The sequence below is a fragment of the Ranitomeya variabilis genome, chromosome 2 (genome assembly GCF_051348905.1).
Source record: "Ranitomeya variabilis isolate aRanVar5 chromosome 2, aRanVar5.hap1, whole genome shotgun sequence".
Classification (NCBI taxonomy): Eukaryota; Metazoa; Chordata; class Amphibia; order Anura; family Dendrobatidae; genus Ranitomeya; species Ranitomeya variabilis.
In genome coordinates this window covers 796,503,152-796,529,393 of record NC_135233.1, presented here as the reverse complement: position 1 = coordinate 796,529,393, position 26,242 = coordinate 796,503,152, and the positions used below count along the sequence as shown (strand labels likewise).

Sequence of the window (26,242 nt, the reverse complement as noted above, 5' to 3'; positions counted from 1 at the left end):
GCGGCGTTTCGTCTTCACCTCTCCACCCCATCCATCCCTGTTGTCTGCAATACGTTCGAGAATTAGAGTACTTGTCCTCCATAGTTGGCGCGTGCACAATGCAATCTTCGGTGGCGCACGCGCAGTATGCTTTGCCCAACTGCGGGCAAGGCCGAAAAGCATTACTGCGCATGCGCCGGCGCATTATGTCCCGGTAGTATTTCGTTGTGTTCTGGGACATTGTGTGCATGCGCAGTAATGCTTTTCGGCCTTGCCCGCAGTTGGGCAAAGCATACTGCGCAAGCGAAAACTGCATTGTGCACACGCACGAACATATTGCGGACAACAGGGAGGGATGGGGGTGGAGAAATGAAGACGAATCGCCGCCCATCGGACCGGAAAAAAGGCATTTACGGTACATATCCCGCCAATTTGAGGTGACAGGTTCCCTTTAAGTACAAACTCACCTGTAATTGCAGATAACACGACCAATCTGCTTATGCAACTAGCTAAATAATGATGCAATCTGATTTCCATCCATGAAGTTTCCCATTAATGACAACACAAAGTGTTCAGAATTTATTAACTGAGGCAGGAAGAATGACGAGGGTAACAGCTGTGTTTCCAGTGGAAAAAAGGAGACCACCCAACCAGTGAGCCAGCAGTGACCCCAGAGGTACTGGTGCTTTATCAGGTAAGGCTACTTTCACACTGATCCGTCGGTACGGGCCTGTCGCAATGCGTCGGGCCAACGTACCGACGGACGCTGTGAAATAACTGCAAGACGTGGGCAGCGGATGCAGTCTTACTACGCATCCACTGCCCATTCTGCAGTCCGGGGAGGAGGGGGCAGAGTTTCGGCCACGCATGCGCAGTCGAAAATGGCGGACGCGACGCACAAAAAAACGTTACATGGAACTTTCTTTGTGCCGACGGTCCGCCAAAACACGACGCATCCGTCGCAAGACGGATGCGACGTGTGGCAATCCGTCACGATGCGTCGCTAATGCAAGTCTATGGAGAAAAAACACATCCTGCGGGCAACGTTGCAGGATGTGTTTTTTTTCTCCAAAACGATGCATTGCGATGTACACGATAAGACGCAAGTGTGAAAGTAGCCTAAGCAGAGCCCATGATAATCAACTCCTCAAAAGAGTGTGATAGATGGAGCCAGATAGTGCGGCTTTACGACACCACTTTTGTTACAAAAACGTGACTTGTCGCATACGTGGGAATAGAAGCTCATCTCCCTCTCCGCATGGAGGTGACGTACATGTGCAGTCCATAGAGATCGCCGCCACTGTCGCATTACCAAGAGGGTGAAATCACCTAGTACCAGGAAGAAGACCACTCAAAAGTGGGGTTAAGAAATAAAGAGCAGCACCTTTAATTTCATCTTAGCAAGGGGTTAGGCAATGTTTAACAGTGTTCCACAGTTGCACAAAAATTGTGCAACTTTTTTTTAAACCACAGCCTATTTATGTGTGTGGCACGTCACAGAAGGAGCGATCATGCCCCATCATGGTCTGAAAGATTAAAGGGGTGAATTTTGTTTTTCAGGGCACACACAGAGCATGGATGTAGAAAATTCACCCCTTAATACATTTGGTGCATCTTCCTAGAAGGGCTTTTGGTGAAGACTGCTCTATGAAAGTTATGATGAATGTCAATAGAGATGAGCACAAGTGCTCGTTACTAGAGTCTGCCTAGGGTGCTCGGGTATCATGGGTGCTTGGGTGACATGTTCAAGTCTCGGCTAACACGGGCTATCCCAGCATGTTTTATGGCTGGCTGTGTAACAGCGGCGACACATGTGGCAGTCAAACACCCTCGACAAAACTCAAGTAACAAGCACGTACGCTCATCACTAAATGTCAACCTTTGTATATAATCAATGTTTCCTCAAATATTTTCTTAAGAATTTTTAAAGGCTAGAAAACTCCTTTATCATTAGGATAAGTCATCAACATAAGCTGGGGGTCTTGCCATCTCACCCCCTTTCATCAAGTGTTTGAATAGGATGCATTGATCGGGCCAGTGCCACAGCCTGGTCAATGCTTCCATAAGCTGCTGGCTGTCATCAGCAATACTTTTCCTTTTTTTTTTAAACCCCCTGTTCCAAGATATTCAAAGGGATTGTTCCAATCACTGCAACATTTCACAGATGACAACACTTGCCACATTCAGCTAAGGTGAGGTATAGAGACCAATCCATGGCGTGTTAACCATTACAGCCATTTTTGGTGCAAACAGTGGGCAAATAAAAAAAAAAAATACAAAAGGTGAAAGGAATGACAAAATAATATAAGCCATTTCAGTATACATATCCACACAGTCTGTATAGCTTTAATACACATGTAAAATACCGCTATACAAGGCATGCGCTCAGCAGATGTCAAGCACAATCCTGCCACTCTCTGCTCTAAATCAAGTCCATGGCGTTGAATGGCAGCACAGCTCATCCAAGAACATGTAACAACTTGTAGCCTGCACACCCAAGACACAAACACAACGGTACTGGGGAAATGATTCTTTGGGGGCCATGCATGGCAGCTTACGGAGACACAGATCAGCATTCTGGACATGTTCATGAGCCCCAGTAAAAAAAGAAGGGGGCGGTGGATTCTTTTGGTTGAGAGGAAGGACAGCATTGAAGTGTCACACGCCGTTCCCATTTTCCCTTTGTGTATATTCATGCCCACTAAAGCACAGCGTACTACAGGTCCAGTAGTATGTATGGGAGTTATAGAAACCTCACCACCCACTGCGTGCATTTTTTATTTATTTTTTTTACACTGCAGAAACTGACCTGAGGTGCGATTTTTAGGTTTGCAGCAGGTCAATTTCTCTTGCGGTAAACATGCATTTTATTAGATTTTTTCCATAAACTGAAATGAGATGAGAAAAATTCACAGATACATATATGCCTTTTATCGCGTTTCCACAGCAGAATCGCAGTAAAAACGCATGAACCCTTCATTGGACTTTATCAAACTTTTATCAAAGCTAAGTAACAAGAAGTATCCAAAATAAAGCAGATTTATTTAAAACACACACACGATAGACCGAAAGGAGACAAAAGCAGCAGCAGAAAAAACGCAAGTAACCTAATAGGTGCAGAAAATCTGCAACATCAAAAACTCACCAAATCCTCATCTTGGGAATGTAGCCTAGAACCCTGAACACAAGTCCATACACATCAAAGCCATACTAATGATTTCGGTAAGAGCGGCTGACAATGTAATGGAACTTCTAGACTCCTCCCTGACAAAAGACATCAATGAAGATAAGAATACCCCTTTAAATTAAGACTGCCCAATTCTTAAGTTCTCAAATTGCTTCAAATAGTTAGAATAAAATAAACACATTTTCAATTAATGTGTTTTTTTTCCATCTGCTGCTATTTTCCTGCAAACTTGTTTTCATGGACCTCTAGACACTGGCCAAGAGGGAAGAGAAGTGACATTCCAAGAGAGGGGTTAACTCTTAACATCCCTGTCAGCTCTCCCCAGCCCCTTGATTTCTATGCATCAGTAATCTTCTGACCTTCTGGAGAGAGGCAGTTATAAACCAGCAGCTTTCATAACAGGTCTGCTAATCTCCAGGCTGTCCATAGCGGTGTTGGCTTGTTCAAATGCCTTATCCCCACGTGCATATACAGTGATAACAGTGTACATTACAGACAATGACAGCTGAATGTTAGAGCAGAACTTGTGCTGGGCTTTATAGTTCTACCAGTACTACAGCTCTACTATTCACCAGAACTGTCACTCGAGGAGAGCCAGCCCTACCAGAAACCAAGCAGTAAGGAAACTATTACTCTTAGCTGCTCAAGAGACAACTTGAGAATACCCCTTTAAATGCCCCATTCCATTTCCCTGAAGATAAGCCGCTGCTGTATGACCTTTCTCCTCAATAAAATCACATGAACATATGGATGATCGCCACTGTAACCCGCTCACACTCTCAGGTTATAGAATTGATCCCCATGGAGCAGGCTATATGGTAAAGGGCTTTATAGACTGCTATAGTGTCTGGATATCACACACGGCCCCTTACCTATAGGTAACAGCAGTACTGACAGATCTTACTAAACGCACGTGGAAATGGAATAACAGATTTTCATATGGACTGTATCACCACTATTATTTTTTACTGATTAAAAATACCGTAGACATTTTTTTCAAATTTGTTTAGAATTTTGATTGCAGTTTTTCTTATTTTCTGTACATATTTGAGAGGACATCATTTAGAGATATCCTTTACAGCAGCCACATGAATCAGACGCCTGTAGTCTACAGAATAGGAGAGTGTTGTGAGCATGCTCTATCATCTGTGCAGAGGTTACCGTGCAGGGAGGAAAATTGTGACCACCTATTGGGAATATTACTGCATATATATAGTGGTTACTTCTCATTTTAATCCTGTCCGCAATAATGGTGTTTTCCACAGAAAAGAAACAAACATTCTTAAAAACATGTATAACATGAAATCAAGAGGAATTTTTCCGAGGGCACATTCCCATTAACAGCAAATTACCGTATATACAACTGTACTTCCAAAGACGACAGCCCCTAAATTCCATCTTCAGTTGGACTTTGGGTCAGCATTTTTTCTTTAGGGGAAAGGGTAAAGGGGGTCTAGACAGGACAGTTTTATCCCCTTGTACACCAATTTTATTTTCTGTAGCCATTTACTTTTAACGGGGGGGTTGGCATTAAAATAGGAGCGGGAGAAACACTTAATATATTAAAAACTTTATATGCCATTAGTAGTGTGACCTGCAGCTTGTCACAGGCTGGAATTGGCATGAAGACTGGCCACGGGAGTGAGCTTACATTGTCAGGAGACAGTTTGGAAGGTAACAGTTTTTCCTTGAATGGTTCCAAAAACAACATGGTCTAGAAATAACCCCACTTCATAAAATAAATAGCATTAAGAATACTAGAGGAGGAAGCGGGCACACAAGCAGTGCGGACTTGCCTAGATGAACATGCAAGACATGACGCAAACAATTAGTTTGGGATATCGGCACTGTTGTTGCGATTTCCGTATTTGTGGTGGATGATGAGCAGCACAATACCCAAGAAAAAGCAGATGGAGCCCACAGTGATGTATGCAATTCCTAAGAATGGATTCTTTCCCCCCATCCAGGAGATTGTGCTGAGGATCATTCTCTTCCGTCCATCGAAGCTGAGAACAGGGTAATCTGGGAAACGTATAGGAAAAAAGCTGTAAAATAAAAGGCATATGAAAACACAAAGAAAAGATCAGGAAATGGGAGTTGTTCTCTTCCTAATCCAATTCCAGATTTATCCAGTTACTGGTGTCTAATAAAACCATACAATCACATAATTGGGAGAGACCCTACAGATCTACAAAAGAATCTAAATGATAGAGAAGCATACAAAAGGAATACTGTGGAAAGCTCTTAAAATCAACCTTCATAGAAAATTACTTCAGGTGTATTAACATAAAACCTACAAGTCAATGGACCAAACTGAATGAAGTTTTGTTAATGGGGAGAATCGATTAGCAGTCCCTGATCCATCGGCCATGGCAGTAATTTGTGGTCGCTGGTCAGGAGAACGAAGAACCACCTCTTACCCGACGGAATCTACAGCTTCTCTTGATTAGCTGGCCTGGCAAACATCATCTTTGCAGCGTGACGCAACTGTGACATTGCGCCAAGAGACGGCTAATGAAAAGAAGTGCCACAAATGCTGGGAGATGGGGAGCAGTTCTCAGGGCTCCTGTCCGTCCACCACAGATTAATAGTGTGGCCGATGGACCTGGTCCTGTGAAACTATTTAATTACTAACAGCTGCCAAATCCAAAAAAGTTCTGACTTAAAATAAAGATCTGATCCACAGGTTTTAAAAGGATACTGTATACCACATGCAGAGAGTAATTGCCAGGCGCCAAGGCAGCATATGTAGCTTCTTTCTTTTCTATCAACCCATACAGCTTTCTGAACGTAGGAAGTGCCGCAGTGCGCATCCACACGATGAAATCTTCATTAATGAAGCCGTTGTTGTCAGGGTCACTTTTATCCAACTCGTAGACTGCTTTATTCCAATTAATTGGCTTTGAAGTACCTGTGTAACAGAGAATGCGGGTTTGGGGGCAGTCAGAAGTCTGTGTAAATTGGACAGAGATCAGAACGCAGTTAGCGGACTGGCCGGCGGCTCTCCTGACCCGTAGCGTGACAGCTACACGGAGATATAGGAGGCTGCCACACTCGGGTCAGGGTGAGCTGCGGGCCAGTCCGCGCACTGCGTTCCAATCTGCGTCCGATTTATACAGTCTGACTCTGCCCTTACAGATAGTAACTAGCATTATGACGAGTGGTGGCCATCTTGTCCACATGTACTAAGGCTATGAAGGTTGATGTAGTCTAGACCAGTGTTCCCCAACTCCAGTCCTCAAGGCCCACCAACAGATCATGTTTTCAGGATTTCCTTTGTATTGCACAGGTGATGCAATTATCACCTGGGCAAGACTAAGGAAATCCTGAAAACATGACCTGTTGGTGGGCCTTGAGGACTGGAGTTGGGGAACACTGGTCTAGACACATCCATTTACACACAGCACACAACTCTGCACATAAGTTCATCGGGCTATATTTACACTTACATTGTGGTTTTCGTTTATACCAAAGACCTGCAACATAGTGCCAGGTCCAAACCTTGGTGTCTTATAATAGGAGAAATAGCATTGTGTGGAGTCTGTCGGCAATGTCAAGATGGTGAACATTTTCTGTTTTCAGGTAATCATTTCAAATAAACCAATCATATTTGGGTGACTTACCTTCAAATACAGATTCCAGGGTAGCGTTACCAGTTAGAGTTGGATTTCTGAACTTCACGTTTTTATCTGTCCACCAGGCAATGCCTTTTTTGGTCAATGGAATGGCTACTTCGCTTCCATCTTTGATCTCATATAAGCTGAGGGTATCTGAAACCAAACACAGATAACCAGTTACAAATCCATTCATTCTAGTTTGTGAAACTAGAAACCTCACTGAAATAGGAACAAAAATGATAAAAGAATCAGATAGCATTCAGAAGTAACAATTAGTCATGTAGTCCCTGAATTCTTCCTGGAAGCCTCTTCAGATCTTCATGTTTAGTTGAGACTACATGAATACCGTATTTTTCGGACTATAAGACGCACTTTTAATCCCCAAAATTTTGGGGGAAAGTGGGGGGTGCGTCTTATAATCCGAATCTGTGTGCTGTGCTGTAGAGGAGGGGGGCGGCTCTGGAGTGGTGTCAGGGGGCTGGGGTGGGCTGCCTGCTGGCTGCAGAGACAGCAGGAGGTCCTATGCTCCCGCTCATTAGCCCCATGTAATATTCACTGCACCTGCTGTCCATCACCTCGGTGCTGAACCTGTGCCGAGTTGATTCACAGGGGAGCAGCGAATATTACATGTGCCTGCACTCTCCCCCCCACTCCCATCATGGATATGGCCCCTGGTCACTCTTATATGCCCCCCCTGTACAGCTGGCAGGCACATGCTTCCCCCCCCCTGTGCTGCTGGCAGACACATGCCCCCCCCCCCCCTGTGCTGTTGGCAGACACATGCCCCCCCCCCCCCCGTGCTGTTGGCAGACACATGCCCCTCCCTGTGCTGCTGGCAGGCACATGATAAAATAAACACTTAACTCACCTTTCCCTGATGGCTCCGTGCTCACAGCTCCTCGGTTGCTTCCTGTGTCTGTGCTGACATCCGATCATGTGATCGGCACAGCACAGTGATGACTTCACTGTGTGCCCAGGTCACATGATCCGATGCCTGGGAAACAGGAAGTGCAACCGAGGAGCTGTGAGCACGGAGCCATCAGGGAAAGGTGAGTTAAGTGTGTTATTTTATCATGTGCCTGCCAGCAGCACAGGGGGGGCATGTGCCTGCCAGCAGCACAGGGGGGGCATGTGCCTGCCAGCAGCACAGGGGGGGCATGTGCCTGCCAGCAGCACAGGGGGGGCATGTGCCTGCCAGCAGCACAGGGGGGGCATGTGCCTGCCAGCAGCACAGGGGGGGCATGTGCCTGCCAGCAGCACAGGGGGGGCATGTGCCTGCCAGCAGCACAGGGGGGGCATGTGCCTGCCAGCAGCACAGGGGGGGCATGTGCCTGCCAGCAGCACAGGGGGGGCCTGTGCCTGCCAGCAGCACAGGGGGGGCCTGTGCCTGCCAGCAGCACAGGGGGGGCCTGTGCCTGCCAGCAGCACAGGGGGGGCCTGTGCCTGCCAGCAGCACAGGGGGGGCCTGTGCCTGCCAGCAGCACAGGGGGGGCCTGTGCCTGCCAGCAGCACAGGGGGGGCCTGTGCCTGCCAGCAGCACAGGGGGGGCCTGTGCCTGCCAGCAGCACAGGGGGGGCCTGTGCCTGCCAGCAGCACAGGGGGGGCCTGTGCCTGCCAGCAGCACAGGGGGGGCCTGTGCCTGCCAGCAGCACAGGGGGGGCCTGTGCCTGCCAGCAGCACAGGGGGGGCCTGTGCCTGCCAGCAGCACAGGGGGGGCCTGTGCCTGCCAGCAGCACAGGGGGGGCCTGTGCCTGCCAGCAGCACAGGGGGGGCCTGTGCCTGCCAGCAGCACAGGGGGGGCCTGTGCCTGCCAGCAGCACAGGGGGGGCATGTGCCTGCCAGCAGCACAGGGGGGGCATGTGCCTGCCAGCAGCACAGGGGGGGCATGTGCCTGCCAGCAGCACAGGGGGGGCATGTGCCTGCCAGCAGCACAGGGGGGGCATGTGCCTGCCAGCAGCACAGGGGGGGCATGTGCCTGCCAGCAGCACAGGGGGGGCATGTGCCTGCCAGCAGCACAGGGGGGGCATGTGCCTGCCAGCAGCACAGGGGGGGCATGTGCCTGCCAGCAGCACAGGGGGGGCATGTGCCTGCCAGCAGCACAGGGGGGGCATGTGCCTGCCAGCAGCACAGGGGGGGCATGTGCCTGCCAGCAGCACAGGGGGGGCATGTGCCTGCCAGCAGCACAGGGGGGGCATGTGCCTGCCAGCAGCACAGGGGGGGCATGTGCCTGCCAGCAGCACAGGGGGGGCATGTGCCTGCCAGCAGCACAGGGGGGGCATGTGCCTGCCAGCAGCACAGGGGGGGCATGTGCCTGCCAGCAGCACAGGGGGGGCATGTGCCTGCCAGCAGCACAGGGGGGGCATGTGCCTGCCAGCAGCACAGGGGGGGCATGTGCCTGCCAGCAGCACAGGGGGGGCATGTGCCTGCCAGCAGCACAGGGGGGGCATGTGCCTGCCAGCAGCACAGGGGGGGCATGTGCCTGCCAGCAGCACAGGGGGGGCATGTGCCTGCCAGCAGCACAGGGGGGGCATGTGCCTGCCAGCAGCACAGGGGGGGCATGTGCCTGCCAGCAGCACAGGGGGGGCATGTGCCTGCCAGCAGCACAGGGGGGGCATGTGCCTGCCAGCAGCACAGGGGGGGCATGTGCCTGCCAGCAGCACAGGGGGGGCATGTGCCTGCCAGCAGCACAGGGGGGGCATGTGCCTGCCAGCAGCACAGGGGGGGCATGTGCCTGCCAGCAGCACAGGGGGGGCATGTGCCTGCCAGCAGCACAGGGGGGGCATGTGCCTGCCAGCAGCACAGGGGGGGCATGTGCCTGCCAGCAGCACAGGGGGGGCATGTGCCTGCCAGCAGCACAGGGGGGGCATGTGCCTGCCAGCAGCACAGGGGGGGCATGTGCCTGCCAGCAGCACAGGGGGGGCATGTGCCTGCCAGCAGCACAGGGGGGGCATGTGCCTGCCAGCAGCACAGGGGGGGCATGTGCCTGCCAGCAGCACAGGGGGGGCATGTGCCTGCCAGCAGCACAGGGGGGGCATGTGCCTGCCAGCAGCACAGGGGGGGCATGTGCCTGCCAGCAGCACAGGGGGGGCATGTGCCTGCCAGCAGCACAGGGGGGGCATGTGCCTGCCAGCAGCACAGGGGGGGCATGTGCCTGCCAGCAGCACAGGGGGGGCATGTGCCTGCCAGCAGCACAGGGGGGGCATGTGCCTGCCAGCAGCACAGGGGGGGCATGTGCCTGCCAGCAGCACAGGGGGGGCATGTGCCTGCCAGCAGCACAGGGGGGGCATGTGCCTGCCAGCAGCACAGGGGGGGCATGTGCCTGCCAGCAGCACAGGGGGGGCATGTGCCTGCCAGCAGCACAGGGGGGGCATGTGCCTGCCAGCAGCACAGGGGGGGCATGTGCCTGCCAGCAGCACAGGGGGGGCATGTGCCTGCCAGCAGCACAGGGGGGGCATGTGCCTGCCAGCAGCACAGGGGGGGCATGTGCCTGCCAGCAGCACAGGGGGGGCATGTGCCTGCCAGCAGCACAGGGGGGGCATGTGCCTGCCAGCAGCACAGGGGGGGCATGTGCCTGCCAGCAGCACAGGGGGGGCATGTGCCTGCCAGCAGCACAGGGGGGGCATGTGCCTGCCAGCAGCACAGGGGGGGCATGTGCCTGCCAGCAGCACAGGGGGGGCATGTGCCTGCCAGCAGCACAGGGGGGGCATGTGCCTGCCAGCAGCACAGGGGGGGCATGTGCCTGCCAGCAGCACAGGGGGGGCATGTGCCTGCCAGCAGCACAGGGGGGGCATGTGCCTGCCAGCAGCACAGGGGGGGCATGTGCCTGCCAGCAGCACAGGGGGGGCATGTGCCTGCCAGCAGCACAGGGGGGGCATGTGCCTGCCAGCAGCACAGGGGGGGCATGTGCCTGCCAGCAGCACAGGGGGGGCATGTGCCTGCCAGCAGCACAGGGGGGGCATGTGCCTGCCAGCAGCACAGGGGGGGCATGTGCCTGCCAGCAGCACAGGGGGGGCATGTGCCTGCCAGCAGCACAGGGGGGGCATGTGCCTGCCAGCAGCACAGGGGGGGCATGTGCCTGCCAGCAGCACAGGGGGGGCATGTGCCTGCCAGCAGCACAGGGGGGGCATGTGCCTGCCAGCAGCACAGGGGGGGCATGTGCCTGCCAGCAGCACAGGGGGGGCATGTGCCTGCCAGCAGCACAGGGGGGGCATGTGCCTGCCAGCAGCACAGGGGGGGCATGTGCCTGCCAGCAGCACAGGGGGGGCATGTGCCTGCCAGCAGCACAGGGGGGGCATGTGCCTGCCAGCAGCACAGGGGGGGCATGTGTCTGCCAGCAGCACAGGGGGGGCATGTGTCTGCCAGCAGCACAGGGGGGGCATGTGTCTGCCAGCAGCACAGGGGGGGCATGTGTCTGCCAGCAGCACAGGGGGGGCATGTGTCTGCCAGCAGCACAGGGGGGGCATGTGTCTGCCAGCAGCACAGGGGGGGCATGTGTCTGCCAGCAGCACAGGGGGGGCATGTGTCTGCCAGCAGCACAGGGGGGGCATGTGTCTGCCAGCAGCACAGGGGGGGCATGTGTCTGCCAGCAGCACAGGGGGGGCATGTGTCTGCCAGCAGCACAGGGGGGGCATGTGTCTGCCAGCAGCACAGGGGGGGCATGTGTCTGCCAGCAGCACAGGGGGGGCATGTGTCTGCCAGCAGCACAGGGGGGGCATGTGTCTGCCAGCAGCACAGGGGGGGCATGTGTCTGCCAGCAGCACAGGGGGGGCATGTGTCTGCCAGCAGCACAGGGGGGGCATGTGTCTGCCAGCAGCACAGGGGGGGCATGTGTCTGCCAGCAGCACAGGGGGGGCATGTGTCTGCCAGCAGCACAGGGGGGGCATGTGTCTGCCAGCAGCACAGGGGGGGCATGTGTCTGCCAGCAGCACAGGGGGGGCATGTGTCTGCCAGCAGCACAGGGGGGGCATGTGTCTGCCAGCAGCACAGGGGGGGCATGTGTCTGCCAGCAGCACAGGGGGGGCATGTGTCTGCCAGCAGCACAGGGGGGGCATGTGTCTGCCAGCAGCACAGGGGGGGCATGTGTCTGCCAGCAGCACAGGGGGGGCATGTGTCTGCCAGCAGCACAGGGGGGGCATGTGTCTGCCAGCAGCACAGGGGGGGCATGTGTCTGCCAGCAGCACAGGGGGGGCATGTGTCTGCCAGCAGCACAGGGGGGGCATGTGTCTGCCAGCAGCACAGGGGGGGCATGTGTCTGCCAGCAGCACAGGGGGGGCATGTGTCTGCCAGCAGCACAGGGGGGGCATGTGTCTGCCAGCAGCACAGGGGGGGCATGTGTCTGCCAGCAGCACAGGGGGGGCATGTGTCTGCCAGCAGCACAGGGGGGGCATGTGCCTGCCAGCAGCACAGGGGGGGCATGTGCCTGCCAGCAGCACAGGGGGGGCATGTGCCTGCCAGCAGCACAGGGGGGGCATGTGCCTGCCAGCAGCACAGGGGGGGCATGTGCCTGCCAGCAGCACAGGGGGGGCATGTGCCTGCCAGCAGCACAGGGGGGGCATGTGCCTGCCAGCAGCACAGGGGGGGCATGTGCCTGCCAGCAGCACAGGGGGGGCATGTGCCTGCCAGCAGCACAGGGGGGGCATGTGCCTGCCAGCAGCACAGGGGGGGCATGTGCCTGCCAGCAGCACAGGGGGGGCATGTGCCTGCCAGCAGCACAGGGGGGGCATGTGCCTGCCAGCAGCACAGGGGGGGCATGTGCCTGCCAGCAGCACAGGGGGGGCATGTGTCTGCCAGCAGCACAGGGGGGGCATGTGTCTGCCAGCAGCACAGGGGGGGCATGTGTCTGCCAGCAGCACAGGGGGGGCATATAGTGACCGGGGGGGCTGTACCTGTCAGCAGCACAGGGGGGCATATTGTGACTGGAGGGGCATGTGCCTACCAGCAGCACAGGGGGGCATGTCCCTGCCAGCACAAGGGGGCATATTGTGACCGGGGGGCATGTGCCTGCCAGCACAGGGGGCATATAGTGAACTAGGGGGGCATGTGACTGCCAGCAGCAAAGGGGGCATATAGTGACCCAGGGGGGGGCATGTGTCTGCCAGCAGTACAGGGGGCATATAGTGACCAGGGGGGCATGTGCCTCACAGCAGCACAGGGGGGCATGTGCCAGCACAAGGATGGGGGTTATATAGATACCAGGATGAGGGACATATGATTTGTAAGACTGACACTGGCATTATAAGACAGACCCCCATTTAACATAAAAAATTATTTTTTTCTTTCTTCACCAAATTTGGGGGTGCGTCTTATAATCAGGTGCGTCTTATAGTTAGAAAAATACGGTATATATGTTAATTACACAAATGGAGCATTACTGTTCTAACGACTGGGAAAATATGAGAAATTACTTTTCTTGTAAAGTGATCGTGTATATGCCATCACTTCAGATTTACGAGTGTCTAGAGGTCAGACCTCCAAAGGTCACTGAGGGGCTATAGCGCCAATGTAGCACTGCATCCTATTACTTTTCACTGTACGGTATAGGCCTGGCCACAAGCGGTGGACATAGCTACAGAATTAAATGAGGACTATGTGCATTTTCTAAACTGGCCGGTAGACTGGCAGCACTATTCAGGGACGACCAAGTGCACACAGGTACCATAGCAGCGCTGAATAGCATTCATTTCCAGGACCAATAAGGATCCCAGAGGTTGGACCCTCACTGACCAGAAAGAGATGACCCAAACCCCCTTCAACCAATTTTTGTTTTTAGGCTTTTGATTTTTTCTGATCTTATGTATAATGAAGTCGGAGTGCCAGTCTCTTTCCCACAGTGGATTTATTGCCTTGCCTTGACTTAGCCATATGGGAAGAAATTTTTTTTAAAAACTGTGATATCGTTTTCTGTGTTTTATTTTCACAGTGTTCATTATGCAGTAAAAATAACCGGGAAATTCTTCAGGTCAATACGATTATGGCGATTTTAAACTTGGCCAGATCCCCTTTTCATTTGGTGAACAAATACTCAAAAATTAACATATTTAAAAAAAAATAGTTGTGTGTTGCCAGTTTCTGAGATTGGTAGCTTAATTATTTCTTTATTCCATTGAGATGCATGAGAGCTTGTTTTCTGTGTGGCGACTGACGTTTTTATCGATACCATTTTGCTTTGTTTTACATTGCATTTTTTACCAAGGTGAGGTGGTTCAGTTTACGCTCTTTATGGCATTTACTGTATGGGTTAATTTTTTTTTTTAATTAAAAGTTTGCATATTGCAGTAATGTATAAAATGGGAATTCCACCATGTAAACCAGGAAGACTACATGTAAACTTACCATTGAACATACTGTTGGCAATGGCACCACACGGAGCTATGGGCAGGCTCTGGTTCATACGATAGGGGTCACACTCCTTGCTGGGGTTCTAGAATGTAAAAAGTGAATTCATAAGTACGAGTCATGAACAATTAACGTATGACAATATATGTCGCAGAGCAGACATCGGATACTTGTTGTACACAGTGGTGTAAGCTATTCTTCACACATACACAAGGTGCAACCTGACACTGAACACAAAGCTAAATGCAGACCGGAAAAAGGAAGTACAGTGACCGCCGCTCGGCACGGAAGGACAGGGTGTGTATATACTACAAATACATACAGGCAAAGGAAAAAGCTCATCGATCTCAGAATCACAGAAATAATTCATCAGCTTCTCACGTCACATGTGAAGAGGGGATGACCCAAGATGATCCATACATCTTCTCTGTCTGCTCTCAGATGCCAACAACCCACAGACAAGCTGCAGTAATTGTAACATCTCAATGCCACAAAACTAATGTGAGAAGCCACATCTTAGCCAGGTATAGTAGACATGTCAGTGAAGGGCAAAATGTATTATATATTAACTACTACTGCTAATACAGGTTACCATGGACTTATTGTGGCTTGTATTCTTACCTATAGCAGCTAAGCAAAACCATATCATTTACTGCTTTTATAAAGATTCTATATTATACTCGGTTATTCAGCCTTAAAGTAGTTGTCCAGGTTTTTGACAAGTCTGCAGTATGTGCGGAGATTGAGCGGTCATGTGTCCGCAAGTGTATAATATGCATACCTCTAGCCACATACCGACTAGACGTGCACAGCCTCGCTCAACGTGACTGCACTGAGCGAAGCTGTGCATGTCTAGTTGGAATGTGGCTAGAGGTATGAATCAGATGACCCCTCAGTCTAACCGCTGGCACCTGGAAATCCTGCCAGGGTGAGCTGTGAGGGTCTACAGGTCTGTAGTCACGTAGAATGACTGGAAACTTTCATGGTAACGCTGGACAACCAGTTTAGAAGTACTTCGATCAACAGCTCCTCCACATTCAGTATAATGTCCCCATAGCCTCCGCGCAGTTTAATGTCCCACAGCTATACACACACCATGACACCCTTACAGACTCCCAAACACATAATATGAAGCCCTGCAGTACTCTCCACAAGTAATGGAAACCCTCATCTCACCAGATTCTCTCCATGTACCCCTCTGGTCTCTGCAGCATGTGGACTGAGGCTCCACACAGGAGGTACAAACCAGTGACGTCATCGCGCCTGCTGCATTGAGACTCCGTGGCACAGGCTGTTCCACCATTGTATTTAATTCTGTGTATGCAGATACCATTGAAACTAAGATGCCTATTGGCTGCGCCCCTCCAAGGGCCCGAACAGGACAGCCAAGGGCCTGAGCCTACCAGATCTGCAATAAGCACATTTCATATCACCTGAAGAACAGCAACTGACCAAGTGATACCTCCATAGCCAGTACAGTGCGTCACCGAGTCACAGCTGTCAGAGCAGCACCCACCACTCCCCATTTTTCAACCTTATCGGAAGCCCAACTCTCACACCTCCATCATTCTCCCTCAGCGTCTGACGTCTTAGCGAAATGGGTTCTATTTTGCACCCGCTGTTCCAAGCAGTGAAGAGCTTTAGATCACTCACTACCAAGACTGGAGCAGAATGGGACCAGCGAAAGGCGAGGATTTATTCATTTATTTATTAAATTTGGGAAACAATATTCTGGATGGAGGACTACGTGGGGCCATTATCCTGGATGGAGGACTACGTGGGGCCATTATCCTGGATGGAGGACTACGTGGGGCCATTATCCTGGATGAAGGACTACGTGGGGCCATTATCCTGGATGGAGGACTACGTGGGGCCATTATTCTGGATGGAGGACTACGTGGGGCCATTATTCTGGATGGAGGACTACGTGGGGCCATTATTCTGGATGGAGGACTACGTGGGGCCATTATTCTGGATGGAGGACTACGTGGGGCCATTATTCTGCATGGAGGACTACGTGGGGCCATTATTCTGCATGGAGGACTACGTGGGGCCATTATTCTGCATGGAGGACTACGTGGGGCCATTATTCTGCATGGAGGACTACGTGGGGCCATTATTCTGCATGGAGGACTACGTGGGGCCATTATTCTGCATGGAGGACTACGTGGGGCCATTATTCTGCATGGAGGACTACGTGGGGCCATTATTCTGCATGGAGGACTACGTGGGGCCATTATTCTGCATGGAGGACTACGTGGGGCCATTATTCTGCATGGAGGACTACGTGGGGCCATTATTCTGCATGGAGGACTACGTGGGGCCATTATTCTGCATGGAGGACTACGTGGGGCCATTATTCTGCATGGAGGACTACGTGGGGCCATTATTCTGCATGGAGGACTACGTGGGGCCATTATTCTGCATGGAGGACTACGTGGGGCCATTATTCTGCATGGAGGACTACGTGGGGCCATTATTCTGCATGGAGGACTACGTGGGGCCATTATTCTGCATGGAGGACTACGTGGGGCCATTATTCTGCATGGAGGACTACGTGGGGCCATTATTCTGCATGGAGGACTACGTGGGGCCATTATTCTGCATGGAGGACTACGTGGGGCCATTATTCTGCATGGAGGACTACGTGGGGCCATTATTCTGCATGGAGGACTACGTGGGGCCATTATTCTGCATGGAGGACTACGTGGGGCCATTATTCTGCATGGAGGACTACGTGGGGCCATTATTCTGCATGGAGGACTACGTGGGGCCATTATTCTGGATGGAGGGTTACATGGGGCCATTATTCTGGATGGAGGACTACGTGGGGCCATTATTCTAAATGGAGGACTACGTGGGGCCATTATTCTGGATGGAGGACTACGTGGGGCCATTTTTCTGGATGCAGGACTACGTGGGGCCATTATTCTGGATGGAGGGCAGTGTGGGGATCAGAGTTGAGGCATCATACTGCATTTGGGGTCACCACATTTCCCCAGAGAAAAGTAGTGACAACAGAGGAGGTACAGTAGGGTCACCATACTGTGCGTGTGGAGGGTACTGTGGAGGAATTCTCTGTAGGGGTATCATACTGTGTTTGGAGGGCACTTTTGTTGGCATCATACTTTATGGGAGCAATAAAAGAACAATCTAGGGGTTTCAATAGGAGCAAAACGGAAGCAAAATTGTGAGATATGCTCTTCCGTGATCCCAGTGAATATTAAGGTTTTCTTGGGGTGGGGAAGCCCCAATTAGAATTTCTGCTATAGAGCCCCCTTGATTTCTATGTATGCCCCTGCCTGGGATGAAATACCCAATGCTCCGGTCTTGTGATCTGACTTTTAAGATGTATTAAAATGTAATATGTTTGTGGGACAACCCCTTCACGACATGACAAATATTTGTGTCCTATGTTGTGTCCCTGACTTTGATGTGGGATCCAGCATTAAGCCTGCATCTTTTCCTACATAAGACACCTGACTTAATCAGGTGTCATGTGCTTTTAACAGCCAGTTAATCCAGCTGTCAATCTATGACAAAAAGAAAAAAAATTGGTGTCTCCTGGCTGCTCCCCAATATTAGCCCTAACGATTTGGAAGAGCAAATAGGGCCTCCTGGCTGCACTCCAATATTAGCCCTAACGATTTTGATTAGCAAATGGGGCCTCCGGATTCCTGACTGCAACATAGTATTAGCCCAAACGATTTTGAGTAGAAAATGTTTACTCCTGCCTGCATAAAACTATTAGCACAAACTAGTTAAATGCTGGAAGGTCAATTTCACACAGGAGAGGATCCTATCTAACTATATGACAACTTGCAGAAGCAGCCTCTCTTCGCTGTAACACTGAGAAAATGGCGCCAGCAAAACAACATGTCCGCTTTTTATATGGAGAGGGACATGTGACTTCAGGCGCCGATGACAGAAGTCCTTGTGTCTGGAAGCTGTGGATGGTTTCTGCGCACTGCTTGGCTGCCAAAATGTATACACATTAAAAAAAAAAATAAAATCACACTCCACAGCTCCTCTGACTTGCACACACACCATCCCCTCATAAAACACGTCTCCACAACTCATCATACAGAACCACTATTGCCGCCAAAGCATTAGTGGAAAGGCGATCATTTACCAAACTGTGACCAAATTTTGCAGACTTTGAGCAACTGAGGAATTCGAATGTGCTATGTTTGTGCCGAATTTGAGATTCGCTCATGTCTGCCCATTATTTCCCCAGTCATATATGCATACTGGAGGCAGATACCCAGACAGAGTAGACCGAGTGTCCGCCTCCAGTAGGCGTACAAGCCCGGAAATGACGCATGACAGAGCTTGTTGATTCCGTCGGTACCATGAAAGTCAATGGACCGTCGGTGCACATGCCAGAATCCTGTTAAGTGAAGAGTTTTGGATGCAAGCCCAGACGGGGCCACTGAACGTGTCACAAAGTGCAGTGTGAAAGAACCCTACTAGTAGACACGGGGAAGTTCAGCACTTCCCCCAACTGCCAAGTCCAGCCATTGGCACCACATAATCATTTTGCATTGAGGAGAGGGGGGCAGTACGGCCATGGTATGGTTCACCCAACTTTCGTAAATTTTACGGGCGCAAATTCGATTTCCACAATAAAATCTTTCATATCCGACACGCGAACACAATAATATGGCCCCTCTGCATTAATCTCCATAGCTATACACCACTTACTTTAAGAGAGTTCTTGTCTCCATTCAGCTGACTGTCATCTCTGGACTTTACGTAACGCCGATGGTTCTGATAGAAGTTAGACAGCCCATAATACATGAACACATTGCTCTGCAAAAAAAAAAAAACAGACGGGTGTTAACAATATGGAGGCAAATAAATTGCATGCCCAGATTAGGTCTTTAAAGGGAACCTATCACCCCGTTTTTTAAAGATTAGATAAAAATAGTGTGAAATAGGGGCAGAGCTGGGCTTTACATTAGTGCCTTTTTGGTGCCTTTACACCCCCGTTAGGCTGCCGAAATACCTTTGTGAAGTGGCCGTTTTGTCCTGTCACTCAAGTTGGTCAGGTCGGATGGGCGTGGTCACAGCGCTGTTTCTCCCCCAGATCAGGCTCATCATTACGTTGGTGGCGTAGTGGTGTGCGCCATGTCCAAGGTCCCGAATCCTGCACAGGGGTGTGAAAATAGCAGCGATGTCCGTTATTTCATTGGTGGTCGGTGGGCGCGGCCATCTTGCTTTGGCCGCGCGTGCGCAGAAGCGGCGCTCTGCTGGCCGCGGCTTCAGGAAAATGGCCGCGGGCATCCGCGCGTGCGCAGATGGCTATCGCGGCGGCCATTTTCGTGAAGCCGAGATGCGAACTCTGCTTCACGAAAATGGCCGCCGCGATAGCCATCTGCGCACGCGCGGATGCCCGCGGCCATTTTCCTGAAGCCGCGGCCAGCATAGCGCCGCTTCTGCGCACGCGCGGCCAAAGCAAGATGGCCGCGCCCACCGACCACCAATGGAATAACGGACATCGCTGCTATTTTCACACCCCTGTGCAGGATTCGGGACCTTGGACATGGCGCACACCACTACGCCACCAACGTAATGATGAGCCTGATCTGGGGGAGAAACAGCGCTGTGACCACGCCCATCCGACCTGACCAACTTGAGTGACAGCAGAAAACGGCCACTTCACAAAGGTATTTCGGCAGCCTAACGGGGGTGTAAAGGCACCAAAAAGGCAGTAATGTAAAGCCCAGCTCTGCCCCTATTTCACACTATTTTTAGCTAATCTTTAAAAAACGGGGTGATAGGTTCCCTTTAACTCCTAAAGGCAGCTCATAGAATCCATTGCTGGACTCCTTGCCAATATATACATGCCTTACTGTGGAAGGAGTAGAGGATCCCAATTCTACAGTCCCTATTCCTCCGAAAAACATAGTTTAAGTGGTTATTCCTGGCTTTGCTGACATTTCAAATTGTTAAAAGTAAAGGAGTAAAACTTTGATAATAAAGATGGAAAATTGCAATCAGAGGCATAAATCTGAAAGAGGGAGGAGAAATAGATTTACCTCAAATGCATTTTCCAAAGTGAACTTAATAACACAAGTACATGGGGGGGTGCTGTTCCAGGAGACGTTTGTGCACCTGTGACAGGGGCTGCTGGGATCTATTCCAGTGTAGTCAATCTAAGAATATAAAAAGTTAAAAAAAAAGTTGAGTTAGAGAACAAATTCTCATCAAAGTAACAATTACTACACATCATCTTATAGGGTGCAGACAAAATGGGCTGAGATATCTTCTTAGAACAGGCCACTAATTAGGGATGAGTAAATCATTGTGCAGGACACTGGTGGATGCCAGAGGGGAGGTCTGAGAACCCACTGCTACCTGCTGGCATCTCTTCTGAGTAGTAGGCCCAGTGCGATGTCACGCATGTCACACTGGGCCCACAAATCAGAAGAGGAACCAAGGATTCCAGCGGCCATGGAATACTGACGTGTCTACTGGGCCACCTCTAGCCACTACATATAGACAACTGTCGAAGAGCAGTACTCTCCATGCACAGTCTGAGACGGAGGTAGTCCTTTTGTGAAACAGAAAATAAGGCTCCAGAGTGTAGAAACGGCAGCATGGTGGATCTGCATGGCCCAAAAATTACATTTTCACTTTCAACTGTAAGGTCACTTGATCTACGATAGCCTCACCTTAGGATGCGCCATTGGTGGTGGGTACTAGCATGATCAGATGACTGTAGAGTTGTGGTGCTCAAAGAGCTGTGTTTTCTTCATTATTTACCAGGCACAACTCCGAACATTTGGTAGTGACTAACGTTACAGCTCCATCCCAGGGACTTGAATAGGACTGAGCAGTAGGGAGCTTCAGTACCAGGCATTACCACTACAAAACCATTAGTATAATCACACAACCCTCAATTCCTCCCTTATCCTTCTTTGGTTGTCTTAGGATATTCTCCATGCAAAATACAATGACCACATAGGCATAGATTAGGCTATCAAGTTAGGCTATCAAGTTTGAGCCGGCTGGGGGGGGGGGGGGGGGAGACCCACAGCAGGTCCACACTTCAGTCTGCACTCAGACCATATCTAACGGGCGTCTAAGCGAGACCTTAATGCCAGGACACCACCACCCCAAGTGTCTAGGCATGGCTCAATGAAAATCTTTATCTCTCTTTCAAAAGATGGAGTCTAGAAATTAGCTGGCAACTATGGGCATGCTAAATACCTTTAAACATGGCAACCCTGGCAAGTTCTTGGCACAGCAATTTGCACTTGTTTCGCATATATCCCATATTAGAAAGAAAAAACCTTGTTTTAAAATTAAGGGGATGCGAAGCTTTTCAGATCATCATGGCCCCTTCTGTTAGCAGACTGGTGGTGGAGCCAAAAGTTGGACCTTCACAGAATTGATATTGATATCAAGATCATAATTTTTAAGTTCGAGGAAACTAAAATATTTCTGTAGAAGTTAAAACTATTACATCATTGCTACCTAGGTCATGTCGCTTAGTAAATGAAACAGGTGCTGTGAATAGACATCTACATAAGGACTCTGAAAAACTAAGAGACCGTAGGACAAATTCACCCGTCAGTCTGACAGCACTGGCTGTATGCAAGGCACAAATAGGAGAGGGTAGTCACCACATCCTGCCTGACATTTTCATTGTGTAGGATTCTTTCTTGCTACATTGGTTTATTTTAAGACCTGGAGGATGAAATGGAGCGTTCTTATCTGCCCAAACAATGATTTCCTGACAACACAAGGCCGTCTCTATGTTTTCAAGAAGTTATAAATATGGCTTTATCATACTCAAAAGACACAAATTGGAAAAACTGCAGGGGCTTCTCTGGATAGAAGTTCTTGGTTGGTAGAACCCGTTTTTATTGCTGCTTTATGATCTTCTTTACTGCACTACACCCACTTATTCTGGCCAAGGCAGTGACGGTGTACCCAATCTGTCAAGGCACTCTTATTGGCGACTTTCCTTTTATGTACGTTAGTGCTTACACAGGCCGGAGTGAATGGACAATCATGAATACTGGTTATCAAAGACCTGGCCCAACGTTCTGCAATCCATCTTGGCTGCCAGCGATCGACCTTCTCCAATCACCAAACAGTGATGATGTGAGGTGACATCTACAGAGGAGGTGGCAATGAAGTCCACAGTCTGCTTCCCCCACTCTACAGTCTACTGGAAAGGTACATTATCTGTGGACTGCTGTAGACTAGAGGTCCTGGATGTCGCAGGTATAAATCTTGGAAGGCCTCCAAAGTGCACAGATGTCAGCTCAAAACTTAAATAAGTCTCTGTCTTAGTATATCACAGAATATATTATAAAAATATGGAATAATGTAGTAGACTACAATTTTCCATCCTGACACGTGCAGTAAAAACATACATGTAGCTTTGGTTTTTGTTTTTTAAAGGTGTTGTCAACCATAAGAAAGAAAAAAAAAAAACCACAAGCATTGCTAGACTTTCCAGAGTCCAGCACCGAGTCTCAGCCACTACCCCAGAGTGCGTGTTGTTTGCAGGGCTAACATCAGCGCTGCAGCCAATCAGTGAGTTCAGCGGCTCATTCGGTCTATACATCGGTGATTCTGTGCAATGCTTTTGACTTGACGTCAGCCCTACAGACAAACAAAAGACGGAGACTCAGTACTAGACCCATAGAGGGGAAGTAATACTCAGTTTGGTTTTCTGAAAGGGGACAACCCCGTTATCACGGAAGTCCATGGGTGATGGATGACAATGTTAAACATGTACGTCTGGAGCTTTCATATATCCAGTACGCAAGGCCACAATTACTCTGTAATTACATCAAGCTTCTAAAGATGTTCTACCAACGTACAGACGGAGCAGAAGATCACGTCACACAATGTGTCACCATGAACCCTCCATTACAGGCCGTCACCTCCACAATTACCATCCCAGCTGAATGCCACAGTGCTTATATCAAGTATCAGGAAATTCACGTCTCACTACACACCAATGGAGAGCGGCACAAGGAACATGTGCCAGGTGTGACTAGCTTACCTTGGCTGGAGGAGAGGACTCTTGTGCAAGTGTAGCCCTTCATATAATTAGTATTTGAAAAGTCAATGTAAGTACATCAGAACACGTCCACCAAAATCAAATCCAAACAAACGTAGGTACTCCAGCTCCAGTAAAACAGGTAATATCTTTATTCATCCAACGTGGTTAAAAAGTAATCCTTGCCCAGTTGGGCATGAGTAAGACCTATATTGGTCGAAATGCGTTGCCATAACCATTACAATCACCTGTTTGGTCCACCATGTGTAAGGATTACTTTTTAACCACGTTGGATGAATAAAGATATTACCTGTTTTACTGGAGCTGGAGTACCTACGTTTGTTTGGATTTGCTGTTGATCGACGTCCAGGTCAGGACGAACTCCGGTGCTCCGTGCCTGTTGGTCTGGTTGGTGAGCTGGCTACGGCTATTTTTAGCCGATTTTTGTATTTATGTCCACCAAAATACCTGCCTTTCTTCATAGATTAACAATGACTGAGATGATCAGAGGGTCTACAGTGGCATGTATCAACTCCCAACAGGGAGTCTCACAACAGGTCATGTTTTCGGGATTTGCTTACTATAGTAAAGAATATATAAAAATTGTCAATGCCAAAGTTATCCCCAAATCATGATCTAGTGGAGGTACACGAGGACTGGGATACTCGCAGGTGCTGGAGCCGAGCTGCAGTACCTGGGTTTGGCCACTATACAGTGCATGGTGCTGTTCTATTCCACACCAATCCTGCATTATGTTTTTATATTGCAGCGCTGAAGTGGTACTACTAATGTAAGGTCCCTCACCTAGTGTTATCAGCAGCCGTCTTCACCTTAGACTGCCGCCACTCCAGTCCCATGGGGCCATTTTGTGATCACAACTTCTGAAAGGCCGGGAGACATAGGTACCAGGGTAGGCTGTGGGCAGGATCCCTGGCATAAGAGGGAGGCAGGTCCCCAATACCTGGGTAGGTGGTGGGCAGGATCCCTGGCATTAGAGGGAGGCGGATCCCCAATACCTGGGTAGGTGGTGGGCAGGATCCCTGGCATTAGAGGGAGGCGGATCCCCAATACCTGGGTAGGTGGTAGGCAGAATCCCTTTAATCTGATGACATCACATAATACTTCTCAGCCGTTGTAATGGGCACGTATAGAGGGAGGCAGGTCCCCGATACCTGGGTAGATGGTGGGCAGGATCCTTGGCATTACAGGGAGGCAGGTCCCCAATACCTGGGTAGGTGGTGGGCAGGATCCCTGGCATTAGAGGGAGGCAGTTCCCCAATACCTGGGTAGGTGGTGGGCAGGATCCCGGGCATTAGGGGAGGCAGGTCCCCAATACCTGGGTAGGTGGTGGGCAGGATCCTTGGCATTAGATGGAGACAGGTCCCCAATATCTGGGTAGGTGGTGGGCAGGATCCCTGGCATTAAGGGGAGGCAGGTCCCCAATACTTGGGTAGGTGGCGGGCAGGATCCCTGGCATTAGAGGGAGGCAGGTCCCCAATACCTGGGTAGGTGGTGGGCAGGATCCCTGGCATTAGGGGAGGCAGGTCCCTGATACCTGGGTAGGTGGTGGGCAGGATCCCTGGCATTAGAGGGAGGCAGGTCCCCGATACCTGGGTAGGTGGTGGGCAGGATCCCTGGCATTAGGGGAGGCAGGTCCCTGATACCTGGGTAGGTGGTGGGAAGGATCCCTGGCATTAGGGGAGGCAGGTCCCTGATACCTGGGTAGGTGATGGGCAGGATCCCTGGCATTAGGGGAGGCAGGTCCCTGATACATGGGTAGGTGGTGGGCAGGATCCCTAGCATTAGGGGAGGCAGGTCCCCGATACCTGGGTAGGTGGTGGGCAGGATCCCTAGCATTAGGGGAGGCAGGTCCCCGATACCTGGGTAGGTGGTGGGCAGGATCCCTGGCATTAGGGGAGGCAGGTCCCTGATACATGGGTAGGTGGTGGGCAGGATCCCTAGCATTAGGGGAGGCAGGTCCCCGATACCTGGGTAGGTGGTGGGCAGGATCCCTGGCATTAGGGGAGGCAGGTCCCCGATACCTGGGTAGGTGGTGGGCAGGATCCCTGGCATTAGGGGAGGCAGGTCCCTGATACCTGGGTAGGTGGTGGGCAGGATCCCTGGCATTAGGGGAGGCAGGTCCCCGATACCTGGGTAGGTGGTGGGCAGGATCCCTGGCATTAGGGGAGGCAGGTCCCTGATACCTGGGTAGGTGGTGGGCAGGATCCCTGGCATTAGGGGAGGCAGGTCCCTGATACCTGGGTAGGTGGTGGGCAGGATCCCTGGCATTAGGGGAGGCAGGTCCCTGATACCTGGGTAGGTGGTGGGCAGGATCCCTGGCATCTGATGACCTCACATAATTCTCAGCCGTTGTGATGGGCACGTACAGAGCAGGTACCGCGCCCACCATGTGAGACCCTCCCTGACCCTGCACTCACCTCATACTCCCTGATATTATTTGAGGTGACGAAGATGCCGATCCCGATAGGAATGAAGATGATCCCGATAACGAAGAATGCCGGCAGCACGGTCCCGGCAGTGAGGATGGGCTGCCAAGCCGGAAGCCGCTGCTGCTTGAACGCCGTGTTATCGGGCTTCTTACTCTTCACCGCCGGCCCGGGCCCCACACCCGAGTGGGGGTGCCCGTCTTCCTCCTTGTAGTTCATAGCCATGAGGGGTCTCGCTCTCCGGCCCCCAAGCCGTGTGTGCCACCTCTGTCCAACACAACAAACCCGCCCTACTCAGTAGTCTGCTACAGGAGACGTCACGGGCGGATTACCCTAATGCGGAAGACCTTCACTCAACTGCGCATGCGTCATACATGGACACTAGAGGTTTAGTTGTGCCAGTAAATCTTAATCTGAATCTTGAGGCGTGCGGCTGCGGCCATTTTGTTAAAGACCAGCACCTGACTCCTATGAGCATCTTATACTGTAGGCTGCAAAGTACATTCTTGAAGATACTGAGCGTCAATATGGACTTCTTGCCCAGGTTTACTAGACTGAATAACTTTATGCTGCTAGTGAATCGATGTGGGTAATAAAATACCAAGTTTCCTTAATTTTTTTCTTTACGATAAGAACAAACCAGACATTTATA

At 51.1% G+C, this 26,242-nt stretch overlaps 1 protein-coding gene across 1 annotated transcript; it reads right to left on the bottom strand.

Annotated features, from left to right (window-relative positions):
- Positions 1-2,305: 2,305 nt before the first annotated feature.
- TMEM30A (transmembrane protein 30A) lies at positions 2,306-25,949 on the bottom strand. The gene is made up of 7 exons (XM_077289883.1): positions 25,582-25,949; positions 20,160-20,276; positions 18,823-18,930; positions 14,116-14,203; positions 6,790-6,936; positions 5,868-6,077; positions 2,306-5,188 (listed from the first exon to the last, which is right to left on the bottom strand). The coding sequence occupies exons 1-7, from the start codon at positions 25,813-25,815 to the stop codon at positions 4,995-4,997; spliced, it is 1,098 nt and encodes a 365-aa protein (XP_077145998.1). The 5' UTR covers positions 25,816-25,949; the 3' UTR covers positions 2,306-4,994.
- Positions 25,950-26,242: the final 293 nt, after the last annotated feature.

Bases quoted from the DNA above. Each gene is read 5' to 3' on its own strand.
- TMEM30A (XM_077289883.1), bottom strand. From the start codon at position 25,815: ATGGCTATGAACTACAAGGAGGAAGACGGGCACCCCCACTCGGGTGTG. The intron at 14,204-18,822 runs GTAAGTGGTGTA...TTTACATTCTAG, and splicing joins GAGACAAGAACTCTCTTAAA to AACCCCAGCAAGGAGTGTGA. The intron at 6,937-14,115 runs GTAAGTTTACAT...GTTTGGTTTCAG, and splicing joins TGCCAACAGTATGTTCAATG to ATACCCTCAGCTTATATGAG.